We start from the raw sequence: 13872 nt of genomic DNA on the forward strand, positions 1-13872 counted from the left end.
CACAAGTGAAATCAGCCAAATTACAAGCACAGTTACAATTACAGTCAATCAAATTACAAGTAATGAAACAGAGTTTGCAAAAGCATGCCATGCTAAAAAACTTAGCTAAAAAGAGTGGCTGTTATTCACATGAATGAAATGCAATGCGATGCATAACCAGTGGGGAGAAAGACTCATTCATTTCAATCTGCAAACATGTCTGGCTCCTCAGGTGTTTCTCATATCTCCAAGCTGACATGCCAGATGTATTTTTTGGCAGGAAATGAGATGATCATTTTTCACTTTGTATTTATGGTCTTCCTCTGTTGGTAAATGAGAGTATTCATGAAAACCTCTTCTGGGAGGTTGAAGTGAGAGGGATTGTCAGTGTAGGTAGATTGTAAATGCACAGGCACTTTAGATGTTTGGTTATGTGTGCACACACACAATCTGACAAATTCTTGTGGCTTAGCTACTGCGTAACCATGAAATGATCAAACACTGTGCATGCTCGACTATGTCTTTTGGGAATTAAATTACAATAAGTTGTAAAATATTAAAGTTTTGTCATTGTTGTAAACAATTTCTTTGCTTTGCAAATTCTTGCTCTGGTCAAGAAGCAAAAGCTATCCATGCAGTTAGCGTCATGTTGAATGAACACACCTAGCTACTGTGCAGTTGTCTTGATCTTAGAAATCCCACTGATCTCATGCCACCCTGCAATTCATGCTAGTTGTGTGAAGCAAGTTGACTTCTCCATCAGATCTACAATTATTTGGTCATTCTGAAAAGAGTTCTCTTCATCAGTGCAGCCTAGCAAATGTGTTTAAATAACAATATCCGGACACAAATGAAAAATAATTATGGCATCAATAACAAATCATGATTTAAAGGAAACATTATATTATGGAGTCAAAGGAAACATTATATCATGGAGTCAACTGTACATGTACACTACAATTTAGGGCTACAGGTACATCAAGCTACATACCAGTATTTATAACAATTTATGAGCATTCATATGACTGTGTGTACTGATATCAATAACCATTTGTATTAATTTAGTTCCACTGACATTAAAGAACTAAAACTCTGCATCAGTAATTTCATGAATTCGGTAGTAATAAGGAATTGTTATGTTTGTGAATAGTTACAAATGGTACTATACAGACATACTGTGCAGAGAGCAGCACTTAGCTAGACATTACGTACAGTATGATGAGTTATGTAAGTAAACACTCATTGTTTTGTTTTGTAATCATTTCTCAAATGATTATTTTAGTCAAGTTGTCTTGGTGAACTCTGTGATTCGCAGTACATAATTTAAGGAGCTGAGCTAGCCACTCTAGAAGGAGGAGCCTATCATTGCAAGCAGACAAAGCATCCGAAGATGAAGGGGATTCTGTATGAAACAGAATGAATAATTGGCAGCTTGTGCTGTCACTTGCAGGGGAGGTTATGAGAAAACCATGACGGCAGTGAGGAAAAGCTATCAAAAGGCAGTGAGTGGCACTTTGGAGATTATAAATGGTAGTGGAAAACAGATTTTTAGCTCACTAGTGAAAACCTGGACCATATGTGTCTGTGGAATACTTGTGTGAATCCTTTGAGAAAGGTGAATCCTGAGGAATTGGAGTTGATTTGCAGAAGTGTCGTTACATCAAGGACAAAAGAGGGTCAGACATAGATCAGTATTAAGATTGTTCTCAGTACACAATAACAGTGTTTTGCTCGTCTGACAACCAGCTGATGTCATTTTGTCAGAAAGGCCAAGTGTTGTTTTGAACTCAACAATTTGTAAAACAGTGCATAGTGAAGCTCGAAATCAAAGGTTTGACTAAGAGCAATTCTGACCAGTCTGAAGCACGTACAGTATACAGATTATGACTACTGAGCCAAAGCATAATTCAGAGGAAGGTTTATCTCCATTTGTGCAGCATGTGCAAAATTGTAATGCCCAACAAGGAATGCCCAATACCTATTTTAAGATTTTAACAAGTAGCTAATGACAGTGAATTCATTAGCTTACATTGCATATCATTCCATGTATTTCTAGAGCCTAATGAATTTAACAATAGTTACAATTACAAATAATCAACAGTAACATGAATAAACATTGACAATCACTTAAAGGTTCATGTTTAATTTCACCACCTGCACTTACACACATGCCTAAAATTTGCCGTACATAAGATTATGAGCATTTTCAGATTTTATGCATTAATGTTATAATCAGACATAACACAATCAAATTACAATACATTTTATATAAGCAAAGAGGACCAAGTAAAGAATATATCAGAGGACTACAAAATGCTATTAACAAACTATTAAAATTATGGTAAAATATTATTAAAAAGCATTCACTCTGCAGTGTATATCTACACCCTGAGCTTATATCAAGGCATTAGTAATTGGCATGCACTGTGTGAAAACAGATTCACCTTCACGGTATGCTCAAGGCAGCTATTATCTTTGAGGATGTTCCTAGGTCTTCATTCACATGTACTCTATCCTTGGCTCAGCTCTTTGATTCTCAAAAAAATACCTGTCACCCACAATCCACCTACCAATGTTTGAAACAATTTATTTATTAAAAACAATCTGTAATTAGAGCAGGTGGTGAATGACTTCCTCTGTTAATTTTAATTTATGAACAGATAACTCCCAATTGAATGCAAAATATTAAACGCTACATCCAGACACTTGGAGGAAAAAAAATCGAAAGAATTTCCTAAACACCAACACTGTTGTGAATCTTGTCCAATGTTCCATGAACAATATTTCATTACTTGCGGGAAAGGGAGTTCTTGTTGTTGGAAGAGAAAAGAACCAGAATGGAATTCTCTGTATGGTTTTCCAGATGTTTTCTGAACGCAAACGCTCCCTGCAGGCTTACATGATGCTGGCTGCACACATACTAGTCAGGTTGTTTTCCATGAACATTTTCAAGACGTCCTTGGAGTGTTTTGATGTTCTGAGCCAATACCATAACATGCACAAAGTTCTCACAGAAAATTTGCTTGTCAAGTAGGCCTAATGTTTTCTGAATGATGGTTTTGTATTTACGAAGGTTTCATAAGTCATACTTTATTATCCTTTAGCATGGGTAATAAATGATTAATGCAGAATATTTTATAGTACTAGCATGCCTTTGAGCTATGTCCCATTGCCACTACCCTGGTACTTTGTCTGTGACAAATACAAAGAGCTCTCTATACAAAGACATGAACCAGAATAGGCACACGTCCTTAGGTAATCACAGTAAAGTAGGGATAGGGTAATAGTTGAATTTCAACATTTAATCTGGACATAATCTAGACATAGAGTAATCTGCAGTATTTTCAGAATGCAACGTTCTACTTATTTTGTTTGAGATGAATACTTCTTTAAACAACTAACAAAAAACATTTCTTTATTAAGCATCAAACTCATTGATGTGAACACATGGCATCAACCTATTATGCAGAATAGGAGAAAAGATATATACCTGACCAGTGATTTCTTTGCTTTTTTTTTTTTGCTTTTTTCAATGTGATTGATTAATTTGTTATACATATCCTAAGGTCCTAATGGTTTACAACAAATATTCAATCAGCATATCCATGCTAACCAGTAAACTGTCATGGTAAATTTAGACACTCCTCAATGCAGCCAGCTCCCCCTACACCCCCCCCACCCCCCCCAAAAAAAAAGCAAAATCCCACACACACACACACACACACAGAAAGTAAATGGCTAACAAATAAAAAACATTGTTATTTCTTCTGAATTGAAAGAAAACTCTTAAAATCTGTAAGCAAAACAAAGCATGTTTCCCAAATTCATTACTGATTTTTATGAATCACGATATAGCATTTTGCTTTGCGGAAAGTTTGAATAGACCCCTTTCTGTGGCTTTGTTCCCACAGTGAATACATTGAAAAGTCTGAAAAGAGCTAATCTTTGTGCTGTGGATTAGTGGCGTTTGATGAAAGACATTTAGTTTAATGTAAATGCTGAGTAATGTACTAGACGCATGGAGACACTTCACAGGCATTAACATTTTATCTGTAAATGATCGACAGATATATCATGTACTGTTCAGTAAATGCTAAAAAAGCATTTTTTGCCTTTGTGGAGTTTTTGTGCCATAGTGTGTAGTCTTCAAAACAGTATCAGCTGTCAGGTACACATTATGGTCTCACTTGAGTTTATGATATTCTGATTAAGATATTATAAAAAATAATGTTCACAATTTGCTAATTTGAGTCGAAAACTTCTTTGTCCAAGTAAATGCAAGCCATTACAGCCGGATTAATTAAAGCAAACCCACCTGTGACCCAGCAACAATCTACCCCCTTTTTGCTTCAAACCCAAATGTAAAAGCTTTATTTGGAAACAAATTATTTATATACAGAAAATCCTAGAGAAGAAAGCTAGAGATCAAAAACATACTGCCCTGATTGCTGCCAAGCTTGCTGCTGCATCATTAAATGATCTTTACTCTATTGCAAAGCAGTGCACGGCCGCTGTGTGCCCACATATTTTTGTATGTAGGGAGGGTAGGTTATCTGGGAGTTTTTGGTTAGTATCATATAATAGGGTTGTTTGAGGTTCATCAGCTGATTAAAGCTTTTTTTTCCTTTCAAATAACTCACTGATCCTTTTGGCTAATCACTGCTTCTAATTTTAGCAAAGATTCAGCCCTAGGATGTCCATTCTCCAAAGCATTCCCATTTTCCCAAGATTGAAAATAGCTTAATAAGGGAGCCAAAGTTCCTGTCTGATTGTGACACACCACACAGGAGTATTTCAAAAGCTTCTGGGAAAGACTTAATATTGCAAAAGGATTTTATTGGCTCTGCTTGTTTAATTTAATTAAATTTAGTTCTTTTATTTGTTTGTTATTTTTATGTTTGGTAAAGTTTGTTTTTCATTTATATTCTTTTTCATCCCATATATGCTCATATATTGGGGGCTGTGCATGAGGAAAAATGCTTAATTAGTGTGACACTAATTGCATTTCCATTCAAGAAACACTTTTGGATCTTAGGCGTAAATACACACAGCATGAGTGCATTCTCATCAAAATCCACAATGAAATAAGAAACACCTCATCTCCTGAACAGAACAGAAAACATCAACTGTTATTCAGTATGTAAATAAGGTCATAATCAATGAGAGAGAACACATAATAACTGCTGATTTCATGGATAATTACTAAGATTCTGTTCTACCTTTGTGCTTTTGCATGCCATTTTTCCAGTGTATTTTTTTCTACATTTACATCCCCCTTCACCAGTCCCTCTCCCTCTCTCCCTCTCTCCCTCTAAAAATTCTAATTCAAATTCAAATTGTGCCTCACTGGCATGCCTTCACAATGTATTACCTTGGCAGTCTTACAAAAGTGAAATATACAAAACAATGACAGCAAAAATAAAAGTGACAATATCTACACACTAATATAAATCTTAAAATAATGTTAGTGAAGTAATATCTCTTGCCTTCAAACTCAACACCCCCCGCCACCCCCCACCCCCAACACACACACACACACACACACACACACACACATCACACACATACACACACACACACGCTCACACACATACACACACACACACACACACACACACACACGCACACACACACACACGCACTTCCCTTCTCTCTCTCTCTTCTCCCCTGGTGCCTCTATGCACCCCGACCATGTCTCGAGCCTCGGGCTCCTATGGAGACTCCTGTGTGGAGATAGTGTGGCGTCTGCACTTCTGCAGGGTCTATAGATTAACCCTCTTTGTTGGCGGGACAATGGGAAGCCCCTCCCCCTTGCTGAGCTGGGGCTTTCAGCCGGGCCCCTTGCCAGGGGAGGCTTTAAAAGGGCAGAGGCGCGTGCCAGCTTTCACTCTCACGCCAGGACGTCCCGAGGGCATCTCAGCGAGGTGAGTAGCGCTTGGTTTCCCGCCTCTCCGTCCCCCCATCCTCGGCCCCCCAACGCCCCAACGAGCCTCCCCCACCTCCACGCAACACTTACACGTGCAGACCCCTGTCGCTCGACGGGACACAGCAAGTGAGTAACTCGCTTCTGTGCCCTCAAGCACTTGCAGTCTCATCTGGATCGGCCTTGCCTTCCATTAGTTTGTTTGCCTCTATTCTCACTGACTCTGCCAGGCGTGCTGTTACAGGGCACTGCCTTTATGTTTGTGCATATACTTTTGCATACACATACACGGTCACTTTTATATCACTGTATATGCCTTTATGCACCGAAGCCATTCAGGCTTTTATGTGCTCATGAAAGCTTTTGATATGTGACATACTGTCATACGCAGAGGACTCATATGGTATATTTTCATATCTGACCTGCTGTGCCAATGCGTAGAATAGCATTGCACTTTCGCTTGCGGTTTGGCGTTGTGTTTGACGTTGCTGTATTTTTGTGGACTACTCTGCGTCTGTAACATTGCTTGAATTCTCTCTCATTGGATCATTGGAGGGCTTTTGGGTGTTGTCACAGAAATAGCCTACCTGTCATTATATTACTGTGCCCTTCCAAACATGTAATGTATTGTAAAATATTTAATACAAAATGTAAGGGCATTTTGTTTTGACTAGATGTCAAATGTATGATGACTAAACAGGAAAATGTAGAAATCTATGCTATGCTTGTTATATATATACATATATATATATATATATATTGCAGAATATATTGCAGAGTATATTGGAAAATGAATTTGTTTGTGTCTTAGATTGTATAAATGGAAGCGGTAATAATAACTTTGAAATATATGCTGGATATTTCAACGTATATTTGCAAGTACATTTCTAATATTTTGGACTGGCATGTATTGGCATGTATTACTTTTTCATAGAGGTATGTAGGCCTCTCCCTGGCATATGGTGTGTTGTATGTTGAGATTACCATCCCTTTGTATGGCAATGGCAATGAGGCCATGGTGAAAACAAATGCACAGCATCTCAAATACCATACAGACATTTGCTATATCCTCCTGCTCTCTGCTACATGTCCTTCAATGTCATCGCCTCTGTTTTACAGATAAAATGACTCACCACTGCACCAAGTTCTCCGGCCACTGGAAGGTATGCGAGATGGAACATTGGACTATTGACAATAGCTTGCCTCCAGCATGTTCTCTTTCTAACCCAAGGCCATAATCCAACCAGCCAGCCATTATACATTTTCTCCTTCCGACTCACTTTAATTTCCTCACCTAATTTCTCTTTTTCTCCTCTGAGTCTTTTTATCCCATCCATTCAAACTATTTAATCTCAAGCATCCCTGTTGTCTGAGAGCTGGCTGCAACAGATAAGATATGATGAGATACAGATGAAGCGAAAGTGGCATAGTTGCAAGGATGCACCTGCACTTTGGCAATTCCTCGGCCTCGCTCGAGTCGCCCACAGGAACTAACACCCCACCCTCTCCCTCCTCTCCTCCAGATCATTGTGTACGATGAGGAGTGCTTCCAGGGCCGCCACCATGAGTTCACTTCCGAGTGCTGCAACGTTATGGAGTTCGGCTTCGAGTCTGTGCGCTCGCTGAGAGTGGAGAGTGGAGCGTGAGTGTCGAGCTGGCTCTTCCCTGTCGCCTCAGAAGACTGGAATTCTGAGACGCTTAACCGTTTTCCAGACGCAGCCTCTAGCCTGACCCATCTCCAGTGCTGGATCAGTTCATCCACTGCCAGCATTCCATAGCAGTTATCTATTCCAAGCTATTCCAGGCCACTGACAGTATTTCTGCGGAGGAAATGAATGATCATAACATAGCACAATGGATGGAGCTGGCTTGCATTTAGCTGTCATATTTTGAACCGAGTGTTCATGTTCTTCACACATGGGATGGTGTGGAGGTAATGCAAATATCAGTTGAGGAACAATTTTCATCCAAGCAAAACAAGATACATCTGATAGCCGATTTCCCCAGCCAACAGCCTTGTGTAGAGAAAAGTAGTCCCTTATTGATAACATGCAAATCAAGGTGTGACTTCATAGATTGTATAGATTTTTATATTATACAACTCACACAAGCTGCATTTATTACAACTATAGCCCAGATTACATGCCAGTGGGTGAGCGGGTTGATGACATATTAGCTACTGAACTATGTCACAGGGAGCCAGAAGAACACTGAAACACACACAGTGGACAACCAGTCTCTAAACCTCTTCCTCTGTCTTGCTCAGGTGGGTGGGCTATGAGCACGCTGCGTACCAGGGCCAGCAGTTTGTGCTGGAGCGCGGAGAGTACCCTCAGTGTGACGCCTTTGGTGGCAGCAATGCCTACCATATTGAGAGAATGACCTCCTTCAGACCCATTGCCTGTGCTGTGAGTCCTGTACACGCTCTCCCCCTCTCTCTCTCATTCGCCCCATCACACGCATCCACGCACATGACTCTCTGCTCTCTCACTCCCTGTCTGACGCACTCATCCACACCTCATTCCCTCGCTAGCAGACCCCACTCCCTCTCCTTTCCCCCCACCGCACTCGAGCAGCCCTGGTCGCCCGCCAAGCCGATCCGGGCAGGGCGTCGCAACAGCCTGAGCGGCGCGCCGTGACGCCGCGCTGGCGCGCCGCAGCGATCCAGGCAGACGCGTTGTTAACGGCCCGCCGCGGCCTGTCCCTGTCCCCTCCACAGAACCACAGGGAGTGCCGGATGACCATCTACGAGCGTGAGAACTTTATGGGCCGCAAGGGCGAGCTGAGCGACGACTACCCCTCGCTGCAGGCCATGGGATGGTGCAACAACGAAGTGGGCTCCCTGCGTGTCCAGTCTGGAGCGTAAGTGCAACCAGGCTTTGCTGTCTGTCTTTCATGTCCCTCTTCCTTCCTCTCTCTTGCTTTCTCTTGCCCTCCTGGTTCTCCCGAACCCCGTGCCCACTGCCTGTGCCAGTCCCAGCCAGTGCTATTTACTTCTTCTCCTTTCTTGAATGTCTTGTGTTTGTTCTAAGTGATACTTATTTAAGTAACTGATGCCTCCTTTAGTCAGTGTCTCATGATTTTTGCCCATTTGTTGTGGTTGTATTGTTTTTAAAGACCCTGGTGCATGATAATTTTCCCTGCTGAGGAAATGGCAGTTTTATTTCTTTCTATCTATCTATCTATCTATCTATCTATCTATCTATCTATCTATCTGTTCCAATCTTGAACTCTATCCCCCATCTCTGCCCTTTCCCCTCAGGTCGTTGTTTCAAAGGAAGGCAGCTGTTGTCTGACGGCAGCTCCTAACCTCCTCCTAACACTTCTCCTTCTCTATGGCAGGTTTGTGTGCTACCAGTACCCTGGCTACCGTGGATACCAGTACATCATGGAGTGTGACCGTCACTGCGGGGAGTACAAGCACTTCAAAGAATTTGGCTCCCACTCACAGACTCCTCAGATCCAGTCCATCCGCCGTATTCAGCAGTAACCGCGCCCCTACTGACCCCGCTTCCCTGAAAAGCAGTCTCATCCCGATCCCCACTGCTATCCAGTACAGAATAAAGTGTCTTTCTTAAACCACATCCACCTGCTGTGAGTCTGTCTGTACCACATGGGTTTCTCTTTATGGGCTCCACCATAAACAGCTAAGATCAAAAATATGTAACTGATAGCTATAACAAATCTAAAAAAAGCTGGCAAAAATACAACAAGTTGGGGGCCTACCAGCACAAGATAGAGTATGCCAAAAAAACACAGTGTACTGCAAAATATACGCAGCAGAAAATATAAACATGATACAATTAAAAAACAACCAATTACAAATAATTTGATTGGTCCATAGTGGCTATCTTGTAACCTGTCTTAAAAACATGGCAGAGTTTATGTTTGCCAGATTCAGTCAACCTGCAGAGTAGTTCTGCTCTGCAACATTCAAAGCTTCTGTGAAACCAAATATGGCTTTTCTAACCTTTGAGACCACTTATGAGTCAGATGATACATTACTGGCAACTACTTCAAGTATGTGTGTATATCTGAAGCTCAAACACTCTATAATGGACAAACAATGCTCTTCAGAGCATTGAAAATTTAGACAAAAAAGTCAATGTACTTGCCTCACAGCAATGAAGCAGTATTTTAATCCCTACGTAGGTTTGTTGGGAATTAGTGGTATTTTACATAAAATTCAATCTGGCTGTCACTTCATGTGACAAGTCACTTATGACATTAATTGTGGTAAAGAGGGAAACATGCTCAAAGTTTATGTTGCCTTTGGCTGGAAAAGAAAATGAAAATCAAGAAAAATGTGACTTATCAATGTCGTCTTAATTTTGATAACCTGGTCGATAGTTTCAGGAGAAACGTTTTAGGTTAGAGTTTGTCCTGAGTCTAAAAACATAGTTTTCAAAAATATTCCGAAAACAAACATGAACTGTTTTCTGTGTTTTGCAGCATATGTCTTCTGGCAGCAAATTTTCACTTCTGGATTGCTGTCTATTTCGGATAATGTAAACAATTTTCCCTGCAAAGAGGTCAGATATTTTGAGAAGAGTTCCCATTTAAGTGTGTTGCATAATACTGTATCAGCAAAATGCAATGTGGGAGCAAAGTATGCAACCAGGGTTTCTTCATCAAAAAATATGTGTATATGTACATTTTTCCATTTGATTGTCTCACAGTGGCCATTTTATTTGCAACATAGAGAGACATAAATTCAGGATTATGTATAAAAATTACCATATCAATTTAAAGGGTTGTCATTTTTCATGTAAAGTCCTGTGTCATTGTTACATGGTGTAGCCTGTGACATTGTCTTTATATTAACACCGCTCATTTTGAGGAGAGGAATCCACACTGTATATGAAGTTCCAAGTTTCAAGGCACCAAGCTAGCTGATACAGGGCTATACGCAGAAGTGAGACCACTAGCTATTGAATACCACAAGTTCACGTTACCATCATAACTGTACTTTGTATCCCATATAAACTAAGCAACCTGTGCAAGCTTTTGTTGCCATGGTGACCTGCAAAGTACTCTTTGTGACACTATGAGTGTGAGTTACACACAAAATTGAAGTCACTTCTGTACACATATCCCGCTCAAACTGCAGCACAGCTTGTTAAAGATCTACCTATTTATGTAGGAACGCTGAAGAACCAATCTGTATCTACCCACTGTATCTACCCAGTAAAGAAACATTGGAAACAACATGAAACAACTGGGGCTGCAGTGTAGCATAGTGGTTAAGGCGTAGGCCTCATGTTCAAAAGGTTGCTGGTTCAATTCCCTACTAGGGCACTGCTGTTGTGTCTGTGGACAAGGTATCCCCAATTGTCTTAGTAAATATCCAGCTGTATAAATGGATAACATTGTAACTGATGTAAATCACTCTGGGTAAGAGCATCTGCTAAATGCCAATAATCTAATGTAAGACATGGGGACATTACTGTGTCAGGGGAGAATAGTTATATGCAGTCCCCATATTTTACCTTACACTTACATTTACAGGTAGTTTACCTTACATGCAGATTTACAGGTAGACTTACATAGATTACCATTTTTAAATGTTATCCATTTATACAGCAGGATATTTCCACAGTCAGTTTGGCTTTGGTGCCTTGCCCAAGGATAGGACAGTAGTGGTCCACCTGGTAATCAATACTGCAAACCGCTCCTTAAACACTGCACCACCATACTCCCATTTTGTGCCGTGTGCCCTATAAACTGGAGAGCTTTGAAAATGCATAAATTAATCCAATATCACCTGACGTTATACTGTCAGCAGCTATATTTTGCTTGAATGAAAGCTCTCATAACCCTCCATTATTCTGAAATGTTTTGTAAGTTTTTGATAAACCATACAGCTGCATGTCAATCTTTGTAAAAGTGTTGTTTTTTTTTTTCTTAAATTATCGTAATCCAAAGAAAAACATTATGTTTCTCAAACCCCTGTGGTGCTTGGTGCTCTACTAATTACAATGTTTAAATTAACTGTTTTATATGTTGTTGATGCCTACAGTAATGTTAATAATATCTTATTTGTAATGGCTGACAAGAGCATTTTAATATTCACTTCAGCTGTTTTATAAATCCACCACATAAAAAGGGATAGGGAATATTTTCATGATAACAAAATTTACTGTGTGTTGCCTGGCACTGTAATGCTTCCAAGGAAAGACCTGTTTGTATAATGGGATGGTAGGTGTGATCATTCTCCAATTGCCAGGAGCTTCTTCAGTGACCATTTGATTGGCCAGGGGTCATCTACATAGGACCAAATGCATGGGCGTATTATATCACTTAGCATAAAACCACCAGGAGGAACATGGTGTGCGTACTAACCCTACTGCTTGCCCAAACTATAATTGCATTCATCAAGTAAGAAGGGGACAATCAAGGCCAAACGTGTCGAAGACAAGCATTGTAGGTGATATTCACAATCATTCACATAACTGGTCAAACAAAGATAGGCCTATAGCTACATATTACCACATGTTAAAAACGGTAAAGATTTTCTAAATTTTTAACATTTTCAGGCATCCCTTTAGTTCAGTTATAGTTACTATATATACTGGTTGATTTTCAAATACGTATACCCCCAATTTCATTTTCATAATATAGCAACTTATGGTTTCAGGAAGCATCGGGTGCTGTCAGAATGTAGCCTACGGTACGTGTGAGTGCAAAACGTTTCTGTCGTTCTCTTTACCAGTTACATTAATGATGTATTTTAAAGCGATAACGTAGTCTAAGGCACAAAATCTTCGCAATAAACTTGGTGGTGCAATCTACCACAAAACACTACAGACGAAGAAACTAAGCAATATTGCGAACACGTGTCGGATTTCGAATCCGGTTTCCTACCCAGTACGGACTTGCGTCACGTGTCTTTCCCGTTTGAAAGAGTCATAAAGTCACTACAGGCGTCCTTTCACGTTCAAAGGCGCGAAGCGAACGGCGCCACCGCGATTTGCCACTGCCGATCAGCAAGACCAGCACTTACCACTTGTCGCCGCTGGAAGGAGACGAATGTACGTGTGTGGAGCCTGTAATAAACTCAGTCAGAAAAACAGAGCAGCTTACGGCATATCAACATTGGCAGATGCAGTAATTGTGACATGCGAGCAAAACTGGTTCTCTGAGTTAATAACTTATGAAACTAAAATGAGCAGATGAGAGAAAGCCTCATTTATTGTGATACAGATGTAGACAAAAAACCCAGTTATGCTCTAGAAGGGGCTTCTGCCATTTTGCGCGGTGTACTGAGGAGCTGATCGGGTAGTATCCAACCTGTCAGTGTGAGAGGTCTCATCGTCTCAGTACTCAGTATTCCTCTTTGACGGATTTGACAATCAACGACTATTATCCGTAGCAAAAAGGAAATATTATCATGGCTGATCATATCGTTTGTATCAAATATTCTTGAAGAATAATTTTAATAAATATATGTCAGCACTGTGTCAACACTATCATTTTTGCCGCTGACAGGCATGCTGGTTCTGGTATTTCTTTATAGAAATCAAATATATACCATTTAATTTGTTTCATGTTGTTTGTAATAAAATATATAGTCTACTGTAGACAAGATCTATAGCTGTTCAATATCAAAATAATACGAACATATTACAATCAGTTGAACTTCTGAACAGTAATGACATTAAGATGCAGGCATAAATATGGTCAGAATTTTGTTGAACATATATTACATTGAATATTTTCCTAGCAGAAATCCAGAACATTCGAATATTGCCATATTTAGCTATGATCCACTGATTCTTCAGTGTAGGGCTGCCTCTTTGGTTATCTGATTTTGTACAACAGTAGGGAATGAAAAAACAAAAGTTTGATTTTTTGAACAATGAAAATACATTTCAAAAGACTGGAGATGTGATGCTAGTGCTCTACCAGAACGTTGCCAGAGATACTGCCAGCTCAATAAATTCACCAAGATGAGGTCCATTAAAAGGAGT

General features: G+C 40.0%; 1 protein-coding gene across 1 annotated transcript; it reads left to right on the plus strand.

Moving 5' to 3' along the window:
- Window positions 1–7026: 7026 nt before the first annotated feature.
- cryba4 (crystallin, beta A4) lies at window positions 7027–9392 on the plus strand. Its single transcript, XM_036529635.1, has 5 exons — window positions 7027–7065; window positions 7426–7544; window positions 8169–8310; window positions 8622–8764; window positions 9245–9392. The coding sequence occupies exons 1-5, from the start codon at window positions 7027–7029 to the stop codon at window positions 9390–9392; spliced, it is 591 nt and encodes a 196-aa protein (XP_036385528.1).
- Window positions 9393–13872: the final 4480 nt, after the last annotated feature.

This window comes from Megalops cyprinoides, chromosome 5 (assembly GCF_013368585.1).
Source record: "Megalops cyprinoides isolate fMegCyp1 chromosome 5, fMegCyp1.pri, whole genome shotgun sequence".
NCBI classification, from domain to species: Eukaryota; Metazoa; Chordata; class Actinopteri; order Elopiformes; family Megalopidae; genus Megalops; species Megalops cyprinoides.

Bases quoted from the DNA above. Each gene is read 5' to 3' on its own strand.
- cryba4 (XM_036529635.1), top strand. From the start codon at position 7,027: ATGACTCACCACTGCACCAAGTTCTCCGGCCACTGGAAG. The intron at 7,066-7,425 runs GTATGCGAGATG...CCTCTCCTCCAG, and splicing joins AGTTCTCCGGCCACTGGAAG to ATCATTGTGTACGATGAGGA. The intron at 8,311-8,621 runs GTGAGTCCTGTA...TCCCCTCCACAG, and splicing joins TCAGACCCATTGCCTGTGCT to AACCACAGGGAGTGCCGGAT.